At 39.4% G+C, this 22,426-nt stretch overlaps 3 protein-coding genes across 3 annotated transcripts in view; 1 reads left to right on the forward strand and 2 right to left on the reverse strand.

The window, feature by feature from the left end:
• Positions 1 to 1,504: 1,504 nt before the first annotated feature.
• Positions 1,505 to 5,288, reverse strand: tmem141 (transmembrane protein 141). The gene is made up of 5 exons (XM_020650826.3): positions 5,121 to 5,288; positions 4,876 to 4,942; positions 2,975 to 3,058; positions 2,771 to 2,881; positions 1,505 to 1,625 (listed from the first exon to the last, which is right to left on the reverse strand). Exons 1-5 carry the CDS (start codon positions 5,172 to 5,174, stop codon positions 1,564 to 1,566), a joined length of 378 nt encoding a protein of 125 aa, XP_020506482.1. The 5' UTR covers positions 5,175 to 5,288; the 3' UTR covers positions 1,505 to 1,563.
• A 3,051-nt stretch (positions 5,289 to 8,339) lies between these two features.
• zmynd19 (zinc finger, MYND-type containing 19) lies at positions 8,340 to 17,234 on the reverse strand. Its single transcript, XM_020650837.3, has 6 exons — positions 16,995 to 17,234; positions 14,355 to 14,414; positions 14,151 to 14,257; positions 11,212 to 11,352; positions 10,901 to 11,081; positions 8,340 to 10,785 (listed from the first exon to the last, which is right to left on the reverse strand). Exons 1-6 carry the CDS (start codon positions 17,043 to 17,045, stop codon positions 10,642 to 10,644), a joined length of 684 nt encoding a protein of 227 aa, XP_020506493.1. The 5' UTR covers positions 17,046 to 17,234; the 3' UTR covers positions 8,340 to 10,641.
• Positions 17,235 to 20,986: 3,752 nt separating this feature from the next.
• bspry (B-box and SPRY domain containing) overlaps positions 20,987 to 22,426 on the forward strand; it is a 7,314-nt gene continuing 5,874 nt past the window's right edge. Inside the window, exons 1-2 of the mRNA XM_020650783.3 lie at positions 20,987 to 21,450; positions 21,985 to 22,083. Coding sequence (XP_020506439.2) covers positions 21,061 to 21,450; positions 21,985 to 22,083 — 489 coding nt within the window. The 5' untranslated portion in view covers positions 20,987 to 21,060. The remainder of the gene's footprint in view (positions 21,451 to 21,984; positions 22,084 to 22,426) is intronic.

Below are 22,426 nucleotides of genomic sequence, written 5' to 3' on the forward strand. Positions count from 1 at the left end.
CATGTGCAGTACAAGGAGCTGCACTAACCTCACCATCTCTACAAGTGCAACACGTTTTGCTACTAGTGCAATATATTTTGACTTATGCAATTCCATTTTCTGTTGCAATATTCCTTTTTTACTGTGTAATATATTTTATCCACCATTACATACACATCGTTTTACTTTAATGCAAGTTTTACTTTAATGCAAGTTTTTGCTCTGAATGTGGATGCATACATGTTGTGTACTTAAGATTAACTATTTCTTAATTTCATTTTTTCTTTTGAAGAAGTGACATCATTAATTTAACCAGGTAACTACATGTTTCCTTTTGACTGCATATGTGTATATTAGTTTTGACATTTCTTGTTTACTTTGACATATTTCTAGATATTTAATATAAGGTGTATGTAGGCATGGCACAACTGTTTCTCATGCAACATTGTCCTCATTTGCCCTCTCCTTATGCTGAGAACATGAATATGTGGTTGTGTTTGTGACTGTGAGGGGATGGTGGATCAGTGTTGTTTTTGTGCTCTATATGTTGGCATCATGCCCCAAGCATCTCGCATCCAAACTGGAGAGAAACCAACGCTGAGACATGTACGCATTTATTTATTTATGTCTTTATTGTGACTTTGAATATGTATGCAAACCTTCAAGTTGAATCATAAAACAGGCAGCCATATGCCGGATGGAGGTAGATGTTACAAGGACTCTTCTTATCTCAGTTCCTTCGTTCACCTTCATCTTGAGCCAATTCCTTTCTATCTTACACCGAAATGTCAATCCTTCTTAATATCTACTGCCATTCATCGTCCACCAAACATAATGCTAGTGCTGTCACTCTGAATTAGCACCTTGTGGATCTTATGCGTCTGCACTGATGCCAAGTTGGTTTAAGAGTGAATAGGATTAATATTTATTCATCTCAAGGGGTCGCAGGGCTCACTGCATCAACACTCAACTGAAGACGGATGAATGAACACGCATCGGCTCAAACAGTAAATGGTTTCATGATTATACAGCAGCCTTCAGTGAAGAGTGTATATCTACTTAAAGGGACACATCACTCCACGTTGGTTTGCTCTCTGGCGTCGAAACCAAACATGATTTGGACTACATTCTATGATCAATGTGTAAACTACGTTCAAAAGCTTGAGAAGCAGAAACGGGCTATTAGATGTGGCTGGTTTTGGGAGTTCAGTGTGAAATCAGTTGCATGTCAAACAAACGCATCCACACCATAATACAGGATCACGAGCTTAACATCTGATTCCTCCTAAAAACCCCGAACTAATGCCTGACCTCTGCTTCAGGAAACTCATCTGTTTATCCACACAGTAATGCTGTTATGAAATGCACAAGCTCTGCAAACTCTTAAACGCCCCCATCAAGATAAAAAATGATACTTTATTAATGTTGTGTAATGTAGAGGGGGAAAAAAAGAGGAAAAACAACACAAGGTGTGTGCGTTTCACACCCGGTGTGCAGCTTATCTTAATAACTCCACCATGACACATTCACAGACAAAGAGTTTTTATGCACAGGAGATGCACAAGATTGTTTAAAAATACATTTTTAATCCATCACGTCACCATATTTTGTCTTCCCAGTTTCTTTTGGTTCTTCTGGTTTAGACACTGCAAGACAAACATATACACAGGTTAACAGAGGTGACACAGCTGAAGGACTCTGTGCCTCTTGGTATCTATGTAGCAAGCTCTCGCTATATATATTTTAAGAGAATTAAAGCTCCTATGAGGAGTTTTTACCTTGCTATGAAACAGTCTGAAATTAACTGCAATGCTTCTATATGACCTGCAAAAGCAATCGAAATAATCGCTGACAGGACCGACAATTACTACATTGCCTTTTTGAATGCCTGTATCCACTCCAGCAGGGTAGGTGTCACATGAAGTGAGTTGCAGCACGAAGACACAGCATTCTTCTTTTTTTTAACATTCTCCACAGCAAATATTCATAATGAGTGCCAAGTCTCACTTTTAAAATAAAGCAGTGTGACCTTTGTGGTCAGAAAACACTATTTGGGTATGTATAGGACAAAATCTGCAAAGAGATAACAGGCATCACTTTGTCAACAGGGCCCGCCAAGACAAGTAGCTTTACAGACGTATCCATTTAATCTTGATTTTACAGAAAGTTAAAAGTCTAATCAAAGATGTATATGTTTTGGGGTTTTTTTTACACTTGAGCACATTTCTGGAAATTGTTTTGTCTTATTCAAAGCTTCTGTGCAGAACTCTTGTGTTTGTTTTGATTCTGGCTCCCCCTGTGGACCAAGTGGTATCTCTTGGCTAATCTTATCCTAGCTTTCTATTCACAGTGATTTGTATCACTCGTCAAAAACCTTTACTGTGGAAAATGTTTAAAAAAAAAGTTATTTCTGTGATGTGTTAGTATCAATTTGTCGGACACCTACTCTGGCAGCAGGTTTCATATATAACAATAACATAATAATAACAATATAGAAATTAAAAATCGTATCACTGATGGTCTTGTTTGGCCTTGGAGGAATTGATATGCATTTTGCACAGTTTAGTAACCAGTTAAAAACTCCTCCCAGGACCTTCAACTTATTACTGACTAACCATTACATTTGATTGTTTTTACTGCTGCATTTTTGTTCCTATTTTCAATCTGTTTTGTTCCTATTGGAGACACTTTTGGCTGTACGTTGATAGGAAAGCTATATCTATAAATGAAGTTAAGCTGAGGTGAGTTCAGGGACGGCGAGGCAGTCTGAATCCACACACACCACACTCACCCTGAGGCGGGGATCTGTCTGGGACTTTTCCTGTTTCTTGCAGAATCCAGAGGTCTGAGCATTTCTGCGTTTCCCAGCGAGTCACTGAATAACTTGCCACTGACGAGGCCACTGAGAAAGGAGAGAGAGGTAAGGTGAGGAAGTACGGGTGGCTCTTCGAATGATCGTAGATTTATTTTGCTTACTTCACATTTCATTCCTCACCTATTGAAATAAGTAAGTTCCACTGAAGAGGATAGGGCAGCTTCCTCTGGAGAGCTTTCTGAACAGCAAATAAACCGCCAGTGCCTGAGCGAGAAACACAATCTCAATTAACATCAAGCAGCAATGTGGAACATTAAAACATTCTGTTGCTCATTTAATACCAATTTAATTCATGTTTATGTCTAGAACACTTTGTACTGCTGTTGTTCTATTGACCCTACTTTGTTTGAGGTTTACATTACTCAAGAGAGTGCAGACTGATCATGAATTTAATTTTGACTAATAGGGAAGGTTAATACATGCAGTCCTTATCAGTAGCAGGGCTTTTAGTGGGGAAGGAAACAAGCAATGTATCTGAGAGTTCAAAGTTTAATCCAGAGTTTGATATTCGTCAAGAGTCGTTTTGTTTATTGTTGTTTGGAAACAGTCTGCAGACATTATTCTTTTTATTTAAAAAACAGAGGCATGGTGTGCTGCATGGGTTTTGAAAAATGTTTTGAAAATTGTTGAAAAGAATTAGTCCGCCTGGTGCTCAGTCCTGATGTATTGAAGGATTTTTATGCACCCTCCAAGGGCCTCAGACCCTCTTCATTTATTATTTTCTTTAAATTACATTGAAGAAACAATGTAGAAATTACTGCGTCAGAAAAATCCAATTCAGAGTTTGTTTTTTATTTTATTCTGGGCAAAATGGTGGTGAATTTATTTGGATGTTGCAAAAGTTCCAAAGTTCAATGAAAAAAAAACAGGATTTTGAAAGCATTGACAATGTCCCCGTCTTAAAATGTATCTATTTACAGTCTGTATCAGTACTTGTATAGGTAAAATATGTCATAATACAGATGAGTGAACTTTGTAATTTTAGAATTAATTCTAATAAAACTCAAAGGATGTCAATTTAAGCAGACAGCCTGATGTCTGTCGTGGTTAAATAATGATGCATATCAAAGCTTACATTGTTTTCAAACGTTTATGACGTACAATAGTTGTTGGAGCCAAATTATATGTTTGTTTTGTGTCATGGTATTTTCCTTAAGGTTGTGTGTGTTGGCCCTCTACTGGGCACTATGTGTAGCCTGGGCGGATGCTGTGGTTGAAGCAAGGCTCCAGGTGAGGTGGGACAGGTGATTGAATGGAGGCAAACAGTTTTTTTGACCGTGTCAGCCTGTCGGAGTTAAACGCATCCAATGTGGATTTGTTTGTTTTATTTATCGACAGTGGTTCGTCACATTTTCCTTTATTTGATAAGAAGTGTTTAAAATAAATGGATTGAAATATCCAAATCAAATCATCAATAAACTGTGTTAATTTCTTTGAGCTAAGCACGCGTCCGAAAGCTTCCACATTCATCCCTCAAGTGACTTTTCCAAACAATGTTGGGTTTGTTAAAATTGGTCACTACAATAGTTATTTCTCTGAGGTGAGTTCAGTGTGCACCAAGTCATTAAACACACTGCTTTACTGTTACCACAATGACCTGTAGAGTATAGCGCCCTCCTGTGGCATACATCCAAATAATGTTTTTTTTGTTCATGGATGCCTTCATGAGTATGTTAGTCTATGAACATTTGACATTTAAAGAGTTTATTTTTTTATTTTTTTAATATTTTTTTTAAATATATATTTTTTAAAATATAGATATATTTTTAATATTTTTTTTTAAATATATTTTTTTTAAATATTTTTAAAATATTATTTTTAATATATTTTTATTTTTAAAAAATATATATATATATTTTTTTTAATATTTTTTTTAATATTTTTTAATAATAATAATATCTGACACTAATTTGGAAATACTCAAATCGTGAATTACATATTCCAAAACAATACATTTTATGTCTGCTTATTGAAAGTCTAGGAAACAAAGAAATGACTATGAACTGTAGTTTCTCACTCACCCAGTATAAAGGTGCCAGTCCCCTTCATGAAGGCGTGAGACTGACAGGCAGCATAATTACCTAAACCCTGGAAATGTGAGTTAATCAAACATTACGGCAATTAATAAACTAGTAATCCAGTTGAAACTGTCCATTGAAATCTTATACAACATTGCAAAGGTCTAAATATTTGCAGCATCTGACTCAGTGTCCTCCAGAAATCATCAACAAAGTGAACAAGAGGAGAATAATGAACAAAACCTCACCGGATGTTTTGCTGCCAGCGCATCGTCCACTTTGGTGAGGCCGATATTCACCATGTTTTAATTTATTTATTTATTTTTAAGCTGGAGGTTAATTTAAAATTGACATTTACTCATGTTGAAACTGTACATAACCCTGCTGTTATAAAACTTCCGTGCCGGAGACCAAGAAATACAAACACAGAGAGGGAAAGCTGTTTGTATAAAACACTGGCGACACTTAAAGGCGAGGAGGTGGTACTGCAGCGTGTCGCCAAGGCGATTTAAAAAAAATAAGAAAAAAAAATAGTTTTTGGGTTCAGGAGGCAAAATACAAAACATCATACATTGATATTGAAAATGTCCAACAAACACACATAAAACAGACACACACACACATGGATAGATATGGATATGTATTGTGAAGGCATCTCAACAAAAGAAAATAAACAATGAGAGCTTAAATACATTTTGAAAAGAAAATAAATCAGTAATTTTGATTAAGTGTACAAAAGACAAGAAAATGATTTGGAGTTTTGTTTAATTCATCATAGTACAAAAGTAAAGAAGCCAAGAAAATGTTATTTTAAGACTCATATGTTAAGATAAACAAGAAAGCAACCTTCTGTTTGTTTGTTTGTTTGTTCTGGTCACTCACCTGTGGAGATGCAACTTCAGAAGATGAAGACTAATCTTAATGTTATCTTTAACAACAACAAAAACATAATGTGAGGCCTTCCTGTGTTGGATCTTGATTGAGGAAGGGTCTGATGAGTTGATCAATAAGGGTTACTCTGAAGTCAGTTTGTGTTGTTTACAAGAAGTCATCCATAAACAGTGGGATGCTTCAGCACGCCTCATCTGGAATGAAAGAGGAAAAAACCTTTTCTTTTGTCATGATAACAGGTTGATTTTCTTACTACCCCTGATTAACAAAGTCCTTTTTGTCCAGGTAACAGCCCTAACAGACCCCAGGTAATCCACTTTTTAGAAACAAAGGCTTTTCTTCCAAATAAAATTTAAAAAATTCATTGATTACCTGTGCTTCTTTATGTCTTTAAATTTCACATTTCCAAAAGAAACAAACACAGAATGCAAAGGAATGGTTCTTTTTTTTTTTACAGCATCATCCTGTACATAATTCTTGGATTTGTCAGTATTCATTAACTCTTCATGGATTTAGATTAACACAATCTATGGCTAAGTCTGAAACTACTCTTCCAACAATAGATAAACATACATATATTCACCCCTGAGTTTAATTTTTTATTTATCCTTGCTGCATCACAGCAGCATTAAGACTCGGCTTTAACAGAGTCATCATCGTGACGTCAACAGCACGGCTTGCTGACATCTGATCTTTGATCCCTCGGATGACCTTTGACCTCAGTGACCTCGTTGGTTCTGTCTAATGCTGGAGATGAGCGAGAGGAAGAAGGGGGAGAAAAAGAAAAGAGGCAGATGGAGTAAAACTATTGCTGCTGAGATGAAAGTAACAACACAGAGGCTTAAGTTACAAGACGGCTAAAGGAAAGCAGCTGTGCATCTGTTCCATGTCATCAAGGAGACAGAACGGATTGAAAACAACTTCTAGAGATGTAAAGCACTCGTCATCAATGATAATGATAATGATAAAAGCTTAATAGCAGAAACATCAGTGACCGCATCTTTAAGGAGAACATGGAGGAGTAATGGAGGTTATTATGAATCTGAGCAGGATGTTGTGTGTGGTGTAAATGGGAGCTAGAAGATCAATGTAACTGCAACAGACAGCTTTTAGATCAGCCTTTAGTGGGACACGGCTGTGGCTCAGTTGGTAGAGTCTGTCGTCTCTCAACAAGGACGGAGGTTGGGGGTTCGATTTACAGCCTTTAAGAAAAACACAACTTACAACAACCAAATAAGCCAAGAGAAGTATCGCCTTGTCCACAGGGGGTGCAAAAAATCAACACAGACTGAAAGTTCCCCAGAGGAGCTTCAAAGGATAAAAAGGATTCAGCCACTGTTTTCATTCATAGAAAAAAAAAAACATCTCAATAAAAGACAACAACTAGTTTTCCCTATTCTTTAAATGAGTTTACAGACACTCTGAGTCTAAAAGTTCTACAATAAAAATAACTGGCAGCACTTTAACCTTAGTTCTTTAACAACTGCAACATGGAAGCATAAAAAAAAGGGGTTTCACTATAGTGCAGCGTTAGGTTTGTTTTGTTACTAGGAGCTTAAGAAACTTAAGTATTGCAATATGGGATTAATTCTTCAAAACACTGTGATGATTTTTAATCAACTTACTGCAAAGATTTGTGGCATCAGTTTAATTCTGTTCTTTAAACTCCCCACAGATGACAGCGTTGTAATTTATCTGAAGCTAATTGACTCTTCATATCCAACAAAATATCATGAACTGAGATGAGGAAAAAAAACAACTTCTTTTGAGCCATAGAACACAGGCCGATGAAACAGGAAGTAACATTTAGGGTTCATTACAGCACCTTACTAATGATATCTTAGTAACTCAAAATATATTAAGCTGTCTACCTTGTTTCCTAATACAAAACGTATCACATGATTATTGAAAATATAATCCAAATGTCCTAAAAGATGCTTTTATCATGGCGCCGGGGGCTTAGCGGTTAGTTTGAGCACCCCATGTAAAGAGGCTGTAGTCCTCCAAGCAGGCAGCCCGGGTTTCAGTCCAACCTGTAGTTTTTTTCCTGCATGTCTTTCTCCCGATATCTAAATCTATCCACTGTCCTTTCTCTCCAATAAAGGCATGAGAAAGTCCACTAATTACTCTTAAAAAAAAGGAGCAGTTTTTATCTACATTAGTACATATTAATACGTGGCTTTAATCTATAAAACAGGGAAGGTTCCAAGCACATTGTTACAAAGTCAGTTATTGTAAACCAGCAAATACTGTAATAACTGAATGATAATCTACATGATATTTATCAATGAAAGAACAGCTCTTCTCTTACATTCACCTATACACACACACACACACACACACACACACACAAAAGAAACCTCTCTAAAACTTCTCTTTAGTCCATAGAGGACGGTAGACAGAGCAGGACACAGATGAGAGAGCAGGAAATGAAACACAGCCGAAGCACAGAGGGTCAGAGGTGAACCTGGACCGCCCACCCCAGCGCCAGTCCATCCAGCCAGCGCCCACCAAAAGAAAACTTTTAAATCCACATGGTTTCATGTTAAAACAAAAGAGTATTTCCGACACTCAAACATTATTTTTTATTTTATTTATTATCATTTAACATTGGAAAAGCAACTGTCGGTTAACCTCAACTGTTCTTCCATTCACATATTGTATCTCTTTATTTCTATGGTGATTAATGTTTTATAATCTTACAAAACAAAAAGATTTCAGACACAATCTGTACACTCCAAATTGCAAATCACACCCCCTCCCTTCAACCCATCAATGACAAATACGCAAACACTGGGAGCCAAATTTTAGTGCAGTGTTGAAAACCTGTTCACACACACATACACACACACACACACACACACACACACACACATATACACACACATACAAAATGAACAATCAACGTGTAGCATGTACGTCTGTGGATTACATGCAAACCAAGTGTCTGGACTCCTCACCTAAGACACACGAGGACACATTTAGCAGGTGTGCGCTGTAGGTAATACAAGGAAGGCAGGCGATTTAGGAGAAGCACGACAAAGAAAAAAAAAAAAAATATCTCGCAGGAAATGGTTCAGTTCATAAAACCATTCTCCAAAATAAAATGGACCAAAAAAAAAGGTGTGTAAAGGGGGGGAATTCAAGTTTTACACTCCCAGACGTCTCTCACATGGAAGATATCTTTAAGTGACAAAGATGGTGTGCAGTGTTTTCATGGAAAATCTGGAAGGGCAACACAGAGTAGGACTCACTCGTGCATTCAGGATCGAAAGAAAGAAAAGAAATAAGGGCAATCGAGTGACGGGTTTTAAGTGTTCATTCCTCGACCCTGCCCGATAAGAAGGGACATAAAAAGATGTCCCACATTGTCCACCTTTATAACGCTTGCCTTCAAATATCACCAGGACAAAAAAAAAAAACAGACAGTTTTCACAATCAAAAGGTTTTAAATAAATATAGCTCCATTGATAGAATTTTTTCCAAAAAAAAAATAACCCTTAGAGCAAACTCTCACACAGACGACTGAGCACAACCCTGCCCCAACACACACGTATCATAACCCTGCAGGTGCAAATACAGTTGAAAAGAGAGGCGTCTGTTAAAAACTAGCAAAGTAGAGACGGACTGGAGGGATGGAAAACAGTTGATAGTGGAGTGCCAAACTGCAGGTCGTAGTAGACTTTGGTAGAAACATGGAATTGTCATTTTGATCAATTGTTTCTGATGGATGGTGAGAAAGGATGGTTTGTGAGAAAGTCGCCTGTTTCCGTACAGATCACACCAGAAAAGGCCTTTGAATTTTGAAAAGTCACTTTGTTTTTTTTAAATGTAATAAATCCAGTTACTTCAGGTCATTAAAACGTTGTACCTAGTCGTGAACAAATGTATAGAAAAGGAAATGATCAAGGTGTCACAAAGCCTTCTAAAAAGAAAAGAAAGAAAATACAGTCCTTAATTTGGCAGCTACTTAATTATCGAACTGTGAAAATATTAAACGGAACGATTTCTGTAGAACATTTAAAACGGTGTCATATGGCCCCTTTAGGAAGAGAAAAGACGTACAACAACCCGGCCCTGTTGACCATGTCAAAGTCCTTCAGTACATGTTGGTATCACACACACACACGCATAAAGCATACGCACACGCACACATACACACTCAATACTGGTAGCGTGATTCACTCAGTGAAATCCGATGTGTGTTGCGGTTGGCTGTGTGGGGGTGAGGGGCGGGGTTAGTGGGGGTACGACAGACAGACAGACAGGTGGCTAAGGTGTTGATGGCCATGAAGACAGCAGCCGTGTGCAGCAGAGAGGTCAGAAAGGGAGCGATACAGTGAAAAGGTCCATGTCCCATTGTACCAGCTGAACGACAGGTACTGCAGCCCCTGGGGTCTCCCTCCCCACCCCCCCAACTTTTGCACAGACGTTACCGCAGCCAGCAGGCTAGGGGGAGGAAAGAAAGTGGATGACGACGACTGTTTGTATTGTGGTCCAAAGAAGCTTGTCCAGTTCATCAACAAGACAACTTTTCCCCCTCACATACAAAACCATAGCAGCAAGTAGAGCTCGAGGGTCTCCCTCCTCGAGAAAAAAAACAAAAACAAAAAACACAACTTTCCCCGTCATCCACGTGAAAGCAAGCTATGGAGAAATACCAGTTCTGGGAAGTGGCAGATGTCTTTTTGACTCCTAATCCTCCATCTATTTACCCCCAGAATCCATCAAGTAACCAACATTGTCCTCAGTCGTTAGTCTCTTGTCAGTGTTTTCCCCCATGTCGCACTTCATCCCTGCTCCCCTCCCACAAGTCTAACCCTGCTCCTTCCCCATTCTCCTCTCCTCTGCTCTCTCCCAGGCGAGGATGAGGGCAGATCATCGCTCGGGCTCCGACTCCAGGGCCAGCACCCGCTTGCGCTCGCGACACTGCTTCTTGTGAGCGGGCCAGTCCCTCTGCTGACACTGGGAGCCGCAGTAGCGCGCCACCTGGCAGCGGCCGCAGATGTTGAACTCCCGGAGCTGCAGAAAGACAAAGAGGCGGAATATTTAACTCTTGATCAAATAATGAGGTCAAATGATCTCTCATTTTCAAACTAAAGAAAAGACTTGGATTAATGCCACTTTAGGTTCGTACCCTCCTCTCGATGAGTGAACAAGGAGGATAATGACACTCGTAGTATGTGCAGGAGCACTCCTCTTCCTCCACCAGCTCCCCGTTAGCGTTGTAGTAGCGTGTGCGGCTCAGCTCCAGATACTGCTCCTCCACAGGGTCAGCAGGTACTTGCTGGATGGCCAGCCAGTACAGAGACTGCTCTCTGGGAAAAACAGCATAAAATTAGTAATGTGTCACTTTTTAAAACTGATACAGATGTAAGAATGGAAAAATTCCCACATTACTGTTTAATGATTTATATTCGGCTATAGTATGCTTTAGCGTAGTCCTACCTCTGCTTGCTGGAAATCTCCTCTGGTTTGGGGCTCCAGCCCACAGGCACCAGTCGCAGGTTGTCTAGCCTGTTGTCCACGGTTACAGAGTTAATGTGGATGACTTGAAAACTGGGGGCGATGCCTCCTCTGTGCTTCTCCCTAAGTTAAGACATGCATCAAGATTTAAAGTCAGTTCAAGATCTGAAAAAAATAAATAAAAATCAGGACAGTTCACTTGACCCTTCATTTATTCAGCGTAATGGAGGGAAAAGGAACTGACAAACATGGAATCACTTGCTTTAATGAATGTCAAAAAACAGAAATCAGCTGTTGACCTTTAAGGCCCCCGATACATCAAGCAGACAGCAAAGAACAAGTAGCGACGAAGGCTACCTCTGGTGTCGCCTCACGCCTTGGCAAAAAAGTTGCACAAGAACACACCGCAAAGATTACAGCCGGCCCCATGTACGTTCTGCGCATGCATGAGAGGCGGTGGTAGCTCATTATGATACAGAAAGACCATTTTCAAACCACTGCCGCGCATCACTCATATTATAAAAACTTGAAAATGGCACTGGCGCTGTCAGCCCTTTGTCTTTTAGTGGAAAAAGAAAAGAGGCGTAGGCGAAAAATGAGGAGAAACCGCACTAATGGGTGAAAGCACGGACACTACAGCGGCATGCTCAAGGGGCTTTCCAGAACCTGTGTCGAGAGCTGGAGATAAATGAAACCTCCCAACAGCCAATCAGAGCGATCTCTCTCACCGACCGCTGTTTAAACATGTCGAATCGGCCAAAAACGGACCGAGAAGACGAGGACGACAACGCTCACTGACGGTCCAACGATCTCCTTGGTGTTTCAGGGCCTTTAAGTTTAAAGGAGATTTGATAGTTGGCCACTGAACTCACTGAGTTTTTCTTCAAACTAATGATTACTTATTGACACCAGCAGGACAGTATGGGCAGTTTTGACATCAGCCTGCTATGGCAGGGATAAAAAAAAAAAAAAACATCTTTTCAAGACACACAAGTACCGGGGCGCCAGTGGCCTAGTGGTTATTTCGCATGCCCCATCTTCAGAGTAGCAGAAATAACAATCCATCAATCTGGATCGATTTATCGTTTGGTCTACCAATGATTCAATCAAAAGTCAAAACATTGATCTACATGGTCTTCTTTATGATACGCCTTTATTTTTTAAATCCCCCCGCAGACCTGTTTGACAGTTTCCACTCAGCTGCAGGTCTTCCTGAACTTTTCAACAAGCTAGCCACAGGCGGACATTAGCAAGCAGCCGAGGTAAAGAAAGAAGATATTAACTCCTCTCTCAGGATAGAACAGCGGTGTGGAAATAGTTTGGACGTAGATTTTACACCTGGGCGGGTCAGCCTAACTTTATTTACCGACCTAGCTTGCACTGCGGTGTGCTTTTTATAATCCGTACACGATCGTCATCCAAGATCTTGTACGGATAAAAAGCAATCTCCGCTCTCTAACTACTCATAGCTGAAGTAGTATGAGAAGCACTCGATACAGTCTCTGTAGGTAAACAAAGAGAGAAGGCTGCTATTCCTGAACGGGTGCAACATCTCAATTTAAATATATCATGTAAATATAAGCAGCGTGAAGTGATCCAAGCACGACAGAAGCTCTCTGCCTCTCTCTCTCTCTCTCTCTCTCTCTCTCTCCTAAGTCCCTACCCCTTCATTTATGCAAATCAAGGTACCAGTAAAACAAGAAAAAGGTTGATTCTTCACTGAATGACCATGTGTCACAGATTTCAATTCTACAATTCACTTAGCAGACGCTTTTATCCAAGGCGATGTATATCAGAGAGTAACTACAACACAAGCAAGGATCTAGAAAAAAGGAAACAATGTCCCTTTCAGCTTTGAGTCCGATTGGACACACAGGTGCTCACAGGCATTGTTCCTGAGAGTCCTAATCAGTATAGAGACCATCTTAAAATTCATTGTTATCAAACAAAACCATCATCACTACCATCATCAATAATATCTAGACCATCATCATTAAGATCCTAAGTATTCATAAAAGAGCTTGGTCTTTAGCTTTTTCTTAAAGGTGCAAAGGGAAAGAATACGGTTCTAAAATAAAGCAGAGGCACAGTAACGATTCAATACACAGATTGTTGCATTGAAATGGATCAGAATGCAGGAAAGACGTGTTGGGTGCTTCAAAAAACTAGAATGTTAGAATAAAAACAGACCTCTACTATGCAGATTGTGAATCAATTCTTAACCAGTATGACAATGCAAGGGTAAGTAGAGGGCTGCTTGCAAATAACATAAGAAAATAAAAATATAAGATTTACTTTTTGGGCTTTTGCCTTTATTTAGATATGAAAGTGGCTAGAGTAGGAAACCAGTGAGAGAGTGGGGATTGACATGCAGGAAAGGAGACACAGGTCCGACAAGAACCCTGAACACCTGCTTGGAGGACTATGGTCTCTATACATGGGCCGCGACCTAAAAGCTAGGTCATCCGCCCCAAGTAAGGAATAAGTTAGCATTATTATGTATTGTCAATCATTCCAGGTGCATATGGCTTTTTTTCCCTTTTTAGCTGTGCTGCTCTGCCACATGTGAGGGGTAGGTAGACAGTGCCTTGGGTACTGTAAACAATAGAGTGATCCAACAGCCAAACTCAGCCATTCCTAAATCGCCAAAAGCGTAGTTCTGCAAAAAAGATTTCCAGAGTCTTTGATAGCCTCATATTGCCAGAAATATAATCACACTGATAAGCATGTCTAATATGTTTACCTGAAGCTACAAAATGGCTCTATATTCTTCCTCTACGGCATTCAGCTCGCAATTTTAACCTTTTTTTATTTTTATAAATCGGACACTTGAAAGGAGACATGTCTTATACAGAACTTCAAAGATGAATTAAAACCAGAAGACCTGAAAATATAACCGATTTAATAATAAAATGACTCACCAGAGAAGCTCGTGTAGTGGCCGTCCTGCCCAGCGGCCTTTACCGATGTCGAAAGCATAAGCAAAGATCTTAGCTCCATTTCCATCTGCATCTACCTCCATGCGTGCCTGGGAATGAATAACGTCGTTGCTTAACACGGGCACTATGAGAAATGTGGCGACAGCATAATAAGATCATATGCGATTGTTAAACTTCTTGATTTACCTCAAAGGCGTAGTTTTCCACCAGTGGTATGTCCTGCTCATCAATCAGTGTGTATTTTGTCTGAAATGAGAGAATGGAGAACATTAATTATTGATATATTGAACTGGAACAAACACAAGGAGAACTCTTACAGGAGCAGCTTTCTTTTGTAATCATGCTGGAGCAAGACACCAACTTTATTAAAAAAAAAAGGGGGGGTGGGTGTGGGGGGAGTGTTAAAAGAAGTGTAAACAAGAAATGGCCGATGTGGGAGCAGAACCTCAGATCCAAAAGGGAATCACTTTTTACATGTATTTAAAATAATGGCCATAAGCAAGTGCAAATATGATAAATCAATAAAACAGATGTTTAAAACCTTGAACTTGTCAAGAAACAGGTCAACTTATTAACTCAAGGCCTCTAAGCTGAAAAAAGGTTTGCAGTGTAGGTTTGGATGCAAATTAACTAGATAGCAATTGCACATTCCTCCAAATGCTGTTAAATACTGTTTCAGGTCTTTTTTTGTACAGTATAATGTGCATTATTATTTTTTAGTATTAAAGTTTATTTTATATTTCTAGTCGGAGTACTGTAGTTTTGCACATTTTGTCTATTTCTATGTTAATTATTTGATCCTGATGAAGCACAACAAGCCAAACAACGCGTCGGTCTAATTTGAGAGAGCTTGAAGATTCATACGACAATTGTTTTGACAAAGAAAGCATGTTCATAGTCCACTACCATTCCATATGATAACACTTTAAGTAGGTCTGGGCAATATATTGAGTTTTTAAGATATATCGATATATTTTCAATCCAGATATAGGGTAGGACAATATCGTTAATATCGATATAGTTCATGTTGCATTAAAAAAAAACGTTAGTTTGTTCTGTAGCGCTGCCAGTTCACCTATTTCTCATCTCACTGTCTCTCCCTCTTCACCCTGCTCCTCGTTCTCTCTCTCTGAGCCAAACTCAAAAAACTAAATGGAAAACAAAATACACAACAGTGTTTATGTTGTTGTGCAGAAAATTAATTAATTTCACAAACAGGTAGTTTGTTTTCATGCACATGTTGAACTTGTGCAACTGACTGTTAATTAAAGACATATCGATATATATCGAGTATCGCCATTCAGGGAAAAAATATCAATACATGAGTTTTGGTCCATATCGCCCAGCCCGAAGTTGAAGCTATGGTCAAACTCCTATTTGGGAATTTGCCTTGCACGTGACAGCTGCAGCAGACATAAAGGTAAACAACGGAAATGTCTTCTATGCATGCATTATAATATAAATATTTTTAATAAAAGTAAGATAGCTAGATAATTTATTGATGCAGAGGGAAATTCAAAGCATCCAGTAGCAGGTTACAAAGACGTACACGACATGAAACATTTGTTACAAATTAAACCACTAAACCGACTTAAACTGTGCAATTAAAAATAGACTTACACAAGAAATGCAGGGTGCAGGGTTAAAAATATATGTGCAATTTAAACAAAAACATATAAACAGTTGAGGAAATAAATTTGTAATTAGACCTGAATATAAAAAATAAGTGTTGCCCTTCTTAAGTTGTGTTGATTATAAATGTACGGCAAGTAAAATTACATTCATCCCTTTGCAACCAATGGAGTTATTTTGACAGTACCACGTTTGGACTCAAGCAAACATAGAAGAGCTGAAACTGGTGTCACAGCTCCCCGAACTCTATAAATGGGACCTGCACATGCACCGATAGCCCCACGATTAAGGTATAACACAGCACGGCACGGCACGGGTTCCCCCCCCCACACATACCAAAAAGGTCAAAACAAGCAAAGTGACACTTTGTCTCGACTGCCAGACTGTTGTGCACATCTCAAATAGGAACTGACATCACGTAAACGAGCTATCCAAAGAGTGAGTGAAGCCCAGGAGTCCTGTCACTCTGCAGGTGCGCAGCTGATTCGTCACATGTCAATCAAAACCGCGCTGCAACGTCAGTCCCGTCTTAAGCCGTAATTTAACGTCACATCTATGTGATAAACACCCCTTAATGTACCTTAAAGACAGGGAAAAAAACATGCACGTTTTCGGCCACAGCTGTGAGATAGTGGGACGTGCAGCCGGTGCTTTGTCACGTCGCACAAAAGACTCAGTTGATGGAGCGTGGCAATGGCTTCCTTATTAGCCGTGTAATCCAAATAACAGTTAGCGTGGCACTGCTAGCTAGCCGACTGTTCCCTGTCTATTCCCACCACACCGACAAGTAAAGCTGTCGTCTGTTCCTGCATTACCAAACACGTGTGAAGGGAAAATGTGACCCCCTCCTCCCTCCCCGTGTTTACCTTCGGGGCACTATTACACCGTCTGATGTGGTGAGCCCGGAGCTAACGCAACCTGTGCTACATGCTAAGTTAGCTTTAGCTTCTGTGGCGATGGAAGGAGGAACGGAAAACCTGTCCCGCTCGGCGCGGCCGGCTTCTTTAATCCGTTCAAAATGGGGCGAAAATATCTAAAGCTATGCGACTGTAACGTCGGGAACGGGTCGGTGCCCAGTCGAGGAGCCGTGTATCACCGTCTCATCGCAGCGAAAGCGATGTTTTCCCTCGTTTATCGGTACCCTGCGGGGCCCTTCCTCCTGGCCGCACATGGCAGCCCCGGGATCCAGCTCACCTTCCCGGCCACACGGCCGAGCCGCACGATCCCGAGCTTGAAGTCCGACATCAGGAGGATCGGGCGCAGGGTCCAACCTAAACGGTGTTCAGGTTTAAAACTCGCAGGGGCAGCCCCTCAGCCCCGCCGCGATGCCAGGTCGGATTAACTGGGTTGAGGTTTGCCCTGACTCCGGGTCTCTCCGGCAGCAGCCCAACCTCGGTGACACACCGCTGCTGGCGCAGGACAGCCGAGCGAGCTGTTGGGGGGCGGAGAGGGGGCGGGACAAGTCCGCTAATCCCACCGACCAATGAAACACAGCGTTATGTTTTTTTAACGCGCGGTGTCTCAAAATGCTGTCCAATTAGAAAAGAGTATTTTTTAAAGTCCGCCTTTTTCAGTTGCAACGTCATCACACTCGCGTGACCACTTCCCGGCTTTTCGCGCGGAATATTTGATGGCCGGCTGAATGTAAAAGGTTGCTAAAAATATAATTGGATGATTTGATAATACATTTTTCAATTCATTAATGCACATTTACGTGAATAAAAAATACATGTCATGCTTGGAGAAAAAAATGAGCAGTTCATATAAAAAAAACTACATAATAAAACAAACAATAAAGAGATTTAAAACCAAGAGGCTCTGTCTGCAAAGTCATATTCCAGGTAAGTTACTTTCGATTCAATCATTTTGTTCCTTGGTACATTGTGTTATTATCTGTTTATGACTTTATTTGCCTTTTTGTGAAGGCTGTTGGGAGACTACCCTCCACTTTAAAAAGAAAAAATAGCCTAACCTCAGTTTATAGATTAACATACAGCATAAAACCATTTACAAAATTAAATAAATATATTTTTTATTGTTGATTTGTATTACAGGAATATTATTTGAGTTGTTTTCTTTCATATGAATTTCAGTAGGCATATTATTATTATTATTATTATTATTATTAATAATATTATTATTACTCTACCATTGACTATTACTACTGTTATTGTATTTTCTCTACGTTGCTTCGGCCCTTCAGCACATTGAATTCAATTGAATTATTCAAGGACCTCAGAATAAATCCCAGTACAAATCTGCACATTTGAGAAGTTTTGAGGGACCATGAAGAAAAACATTTGTGGAAACAGAAATGAACACTAAAGGGAATAAAGAGATGTCAAATTGAATGCAACTTGATAAATTGGCCCTGAAATACCAGAACACACCTGTCTGTAGTCTGATTTGATAATACATTTTTCAATTCATTAATGCACATTTACGTGAATAAAAAAAATAAATGTCATGCTTGGAGAAAAAAATGAGCAGTTCAAACAAAAAAACTACATAATAAAACAAAAAAAAAGAGATTTAAAACCAAGAGGCTCTGCCTGCAAAGTCATATTCCAGGTAAGTTACTTTTCATTCAATCATTTTGTTCCTTGGTACATTGTGTTATTATCTGTTTATGACTTTATTTGCCTTTTTGTGAAGGCTGTTAGGAGACTACCCTCCACTTTAAAAAGAAAAAAAATAGCCTAACCAAGGAAATTGTCTCTTAAGGCTGTGAATTGTTTGTGTGTACATGTTTACAGCAAGAGTGCAATTCAATGGTAGCCTCGTAGTAGCTCACATAGACTGTAAATACACATGTAAATAATTATATATACAGTATTATAAACAGTCTATGGTAGCTCACAGTTACCAAAGGCTACCAGTGAAAGGTTCACCAAGACCTACCAGGGTTACCACATTTAGCTTGATGCCGCACATATGCAACCGGAAGCTAGCTGAACTCAGTGTGTCATGTTACTAAGTTCAAGTCAAGAATGAATATATATTGGAAGTTAACTCCTTTAATGGATTGTATAAGAGTTGACTGAATGTTAGTTTGAAACAGCGTAATCAATCGGCTTCAACAGTCAGAAAATGGTGATGTCACTGAGACTACGTCCATGTTTCACAATAGAAACCTCCACTAGACACCTCTACACTGGCGTATTGAAGAGAAAATACATCACTAGAGGGACAAAACATGCCACATTTTTAACCTAAATATCAGTGCATTTAATTTGAATGTGCAAAGGAAATGATCAAGTCTGGTAACATTTGGAGCTGTTGATATTTTCAAGGATGTGTTTCAAGTCTGTCTTCATTCCATCACAGCTGTCCTTGACTTTAAGTTCAGGTTGTAAAGTGAGTTGGCTCCCTCTGGAGATCAGGGCCCATATTACAAAATCTTTTCATCTAGTAAAAATGCCCTACGGTAGAGGAATTTTGTGAGGACTTTAAGAGCAATAAGGATTAAAAAAAAAATCTAAATGGGATGTTTCTGTTAGGTAAAAAACCTTCCAAACATCTGTTTTAATTTATGATGAGATTAACATGTTGTTCTCAGTGTGACAATAAAAAAAATTGTTTCCCTCTTATCACAGTGTGTTTCCATGCTTTTCCTTTCACAACAACCTTAGTGCACAGGTTACAATGTAAACACCTGAATCCTTTGTGTCTGCCTGTTCTAACCATCACAAATCAGCTTCTCGTGCTTGAAACAAATGCAGCCCTGTTCTTTAGATGGTCTCTTTTCAAATTGAAATGTGGAAACAAGCTTCTGCTATAGCCAGAGGGCATGACTCTCTTCTGTCAGTCACTCCTATCCAGTTACACACTGACACATAGAGCAGGGAGGAGTGGGAGTTGACGTAGTCTTGTTGCTGATTTAAATTGTATTTAGATTTGTTCTGTTTTCTCCCAGAGATTCCAGTGGCTTTAACAAAAAGTTAAACAAAATTGAGGATGTACATAGAAAAGGATGTACCGGTAAATAAGGTAGAACTCTTTGAACATCTTGACCCACGCAGCTATACTCTTCGGGATGCTGAAGTTTACTTTTGGAATCTGATGGTTAATGCTTAAGGATACAAATGTATGTGCATTTCTAAACCTCCAAAAATAGTTAAAGCAAATTAAATGAATATAAATTAAAATGTCACAACAACATAAAAAATAGTAAGCCAGCACATAGGCTATATAACAGTATTGCCTTTAATTAATTTTTATTCATTGTTGGGGTACAGTTGGCTACTCAGCTGACCGCATAGTAATATTTAATAAAGGGTCCATTTATAAGATATTTTGATCTGTAGTTCATCTTTAGGAGGTTCTCTGAAATTAAAAAGCTTTTTTTCCCCAGACAGGTTGGTTCTCAATATTGCAAAACAGAGGTGGGACTGCACATCTGATCCCTGCACACTGACGTGATGAAACTGTGTCTGGAACCAATCCAACCAATAATCTAGTATCAAGTAAAAGTTTACTTTCAATAAAAAGTACATTTTTTTTTACCATAAAGTAATCCTGCAAAAATGTATCTCTTTAAGAGTATTGCCATAAGTTAATGTTGATAATACTTATTCAGGGAGATGTTTGATCTCAGTTAATAGGTGAACATCCAGCATAAAACCATTTACGAAATTAAATAAATATATTTTTTATTGTTGATTTGTATTACAGGAATGTTATTTGAGTTGTTTTCTTTCATATGAATTTCAGTAGGCAGATTACTATTATTATTATTATTATTATTATTAATATTATTATTACTCTACCATTGACTATTACTACTGTTATTGTATTTTCTACATTGCTTCGGCACTTTGAATTTAATTTAATTATTCTAAGGACGAATAAATCCCTGGTTTCACTTAAGTACAAATCTGCACATTTGAGAAGTTTTGAGGGACCATGAAGAAAAACTTCTGTGGAAACAGAAATGAACTCTAAAGGGAATAAAGAGATGTCAAATTGAATGCAACTTGATAAATTGGCCTTGAAATACCAGAACACACCTGTCTGTAGTCTGTAAAGAACAATAACCTGATGTAGCCTAAAACTTTACAGGCGGTTATATGCTGACGCCCAAATCACACAAGTGAAAAACCAGCAGAGCAGAAACTTTTTTTTTTTTTTTACTCCCTCTCTGTCAGCCCTGACCTCTGATGTCCGCGTTACTTCCGTGTTTCACCTGTTACACCTGTATTACCGCGCTGTAAAGGTGCGACTCCAGCTCTTGCCGGTGCACCTGTTGCGTTGTTGTGCCATGACCGAGGAGCTCATAACGTGCGAGCTAACATGCCCGACATCACCCGTCGACAAAAAGGCGAATTTTGACGGCGTAAAAATCGAGGGTATGGATTTTGAGCAGCCTATTTTCTCCGTTTTGAGCGACGGGATGAAGGAGCAGCAGCAGGCGGGGGGGAAGAGCTCATGTGACGGCGACGTCGAGGCGAACTCCCTCGGAACGACCACCCAAACGGACACCGAGTCCGGGATCTTCTCCGTTGAATGTGAGCAGTGTGTGGAGCACGAGTCCGAGCTGGACTGGTTCTGTGGCACCGAACAAAAACTTATTTGCTCCCATTGCGCCACTGTGGGCCCCTGCCACGGACACACGGTGACCCCTTTGGTTACCAGAGTAACAGCAGTCAGGGTGAGTGAGTAACCTACTTCATGTGATGTGTTCAAGTGCAGCAGCTGTTAACTTCTTTTTGCAAATGTTTTTACCCAGCTGTGACTTAAAATGTGTCGTTTAGGGTTCAAATAAACACAGGAAGTTTACTTCACTTTATGTTTTCAATTTAATTGGTATTCATTTACAAGCATATAGGCTAATTGAAAAACAATCTACTTATCTTTTACTAATTTATTGGAAGGAAATTCATGTTTTAATATGATACTTTGAGAGTGAGACACGTTGTGAAGCTGCTGACTGACTGACAATAAGAAACTGAAAACTGTGTTCACACATTGGAAACTAGGCTATAATACATGCATGCACTTAGTCATTTTTTCCTGGGTGTGGGTGTGTCACAGTTGGCATGTGTTATTCCTCTCTAATGCCTCTGCCTGGTATTTGAAAAGACAGGAATTTCTTGTTGGGTCTCCAGCTGATGATGTTAAGGCGTCGTGATGAGCTTGTTCAAAAACCACAGTGTGTGTTTTTCTGCGTGTGTTTGTTCACCAGAACCAACTGGTTGACGTGTGTGAGAAAATACAGCTGAAGGCTCAGAGGATCGAGAAGTTTATCGACCAGACACTGACAGCTAAAGAGCAAAAGCTTCAGGTGAGAAATGCCGCCGATCCCCACCCACTCTGCCACACACTAATGCTCACACACAGACACACTGCCGTCTGAAATACTGACACAGTATTAAGTGTTTCACAAGTGCAGAGTTTTGACATAGGTTGGCTCTCCTTAATGAAGAAGTCACACGCAACAACCTGCACATGCTTTGCACACAGTATGTTGTGTTTGTGTACACTTTAATGACTCCCTACCACTGCAATAGTTCTCTTTGCATAATGTTCTTGAAAAAATATGTTTTTAGATGCATTCATAATCGATGAATCCCTCAAATATTTCTCACATTATTCAAACGTTTATATTCCACTTAATTACAGAACAA

Source organism: Labrus bergylta, chromosome 17, assembly GCF_963930695.1.
Source record: "Labrus bergylta chromosome 17, fLabBer1.1, whole genome shotgun sequence".
Taxonomy (NCBI): Eukaryota; Metazoa; Chordata; class Actinopteri; order Labriformes; family Labridae; genus Labrus; species Labrus bergylta.

Excerpts from the sequence above, each read along its gene's own strand:
- tmem141 (XM_020650826.3), bottom strand. The coding sequence starts at position 5,174 with ATGGTGAATATCGGCCTCACCAAAGTGGACGATGCGCTGGCAGCAAAA. Across the intron at positions 3,059-4,875 it reads GACTGGCACCTTTATACTGG|GCACTGGCGGTTTATTTGCT; the intron begins GTGAGTGAGAAA and ends TTTCTCGCTCAG. Across the intron at positions 1,626-2,770 it reads AGACAGATCCCCGCCTCAGG|TGTCTAAACCAGAAGAACCA; the intron begins GTGAGTGTGGTG and ends TTTGTCTTGCAG.
- zmynd19 (XM_020650837.3), bottom strand. The coding sequence starts at position 17,045 with ATGTCGGACTTCAAGCTCGGGATCGTGCGGCTCGGCCGTGTGGCCGGG. Across the intron at positions 14,415-16,994 it reads TCGGCCGTGTGGCCGGGAAG|ACAAAATACACACTGATTGA; the intron begins GTGAGCTGGATC and ends CTCTCATTTCAG. Across the intron at positions 10,786-10,900 it reads GTTCACTCATCGAGAGGAGG|CTCCGGGAGTTCAACATCTG; the intron begins GTACGAACCTAA and ends GTCTTTCTGCAG.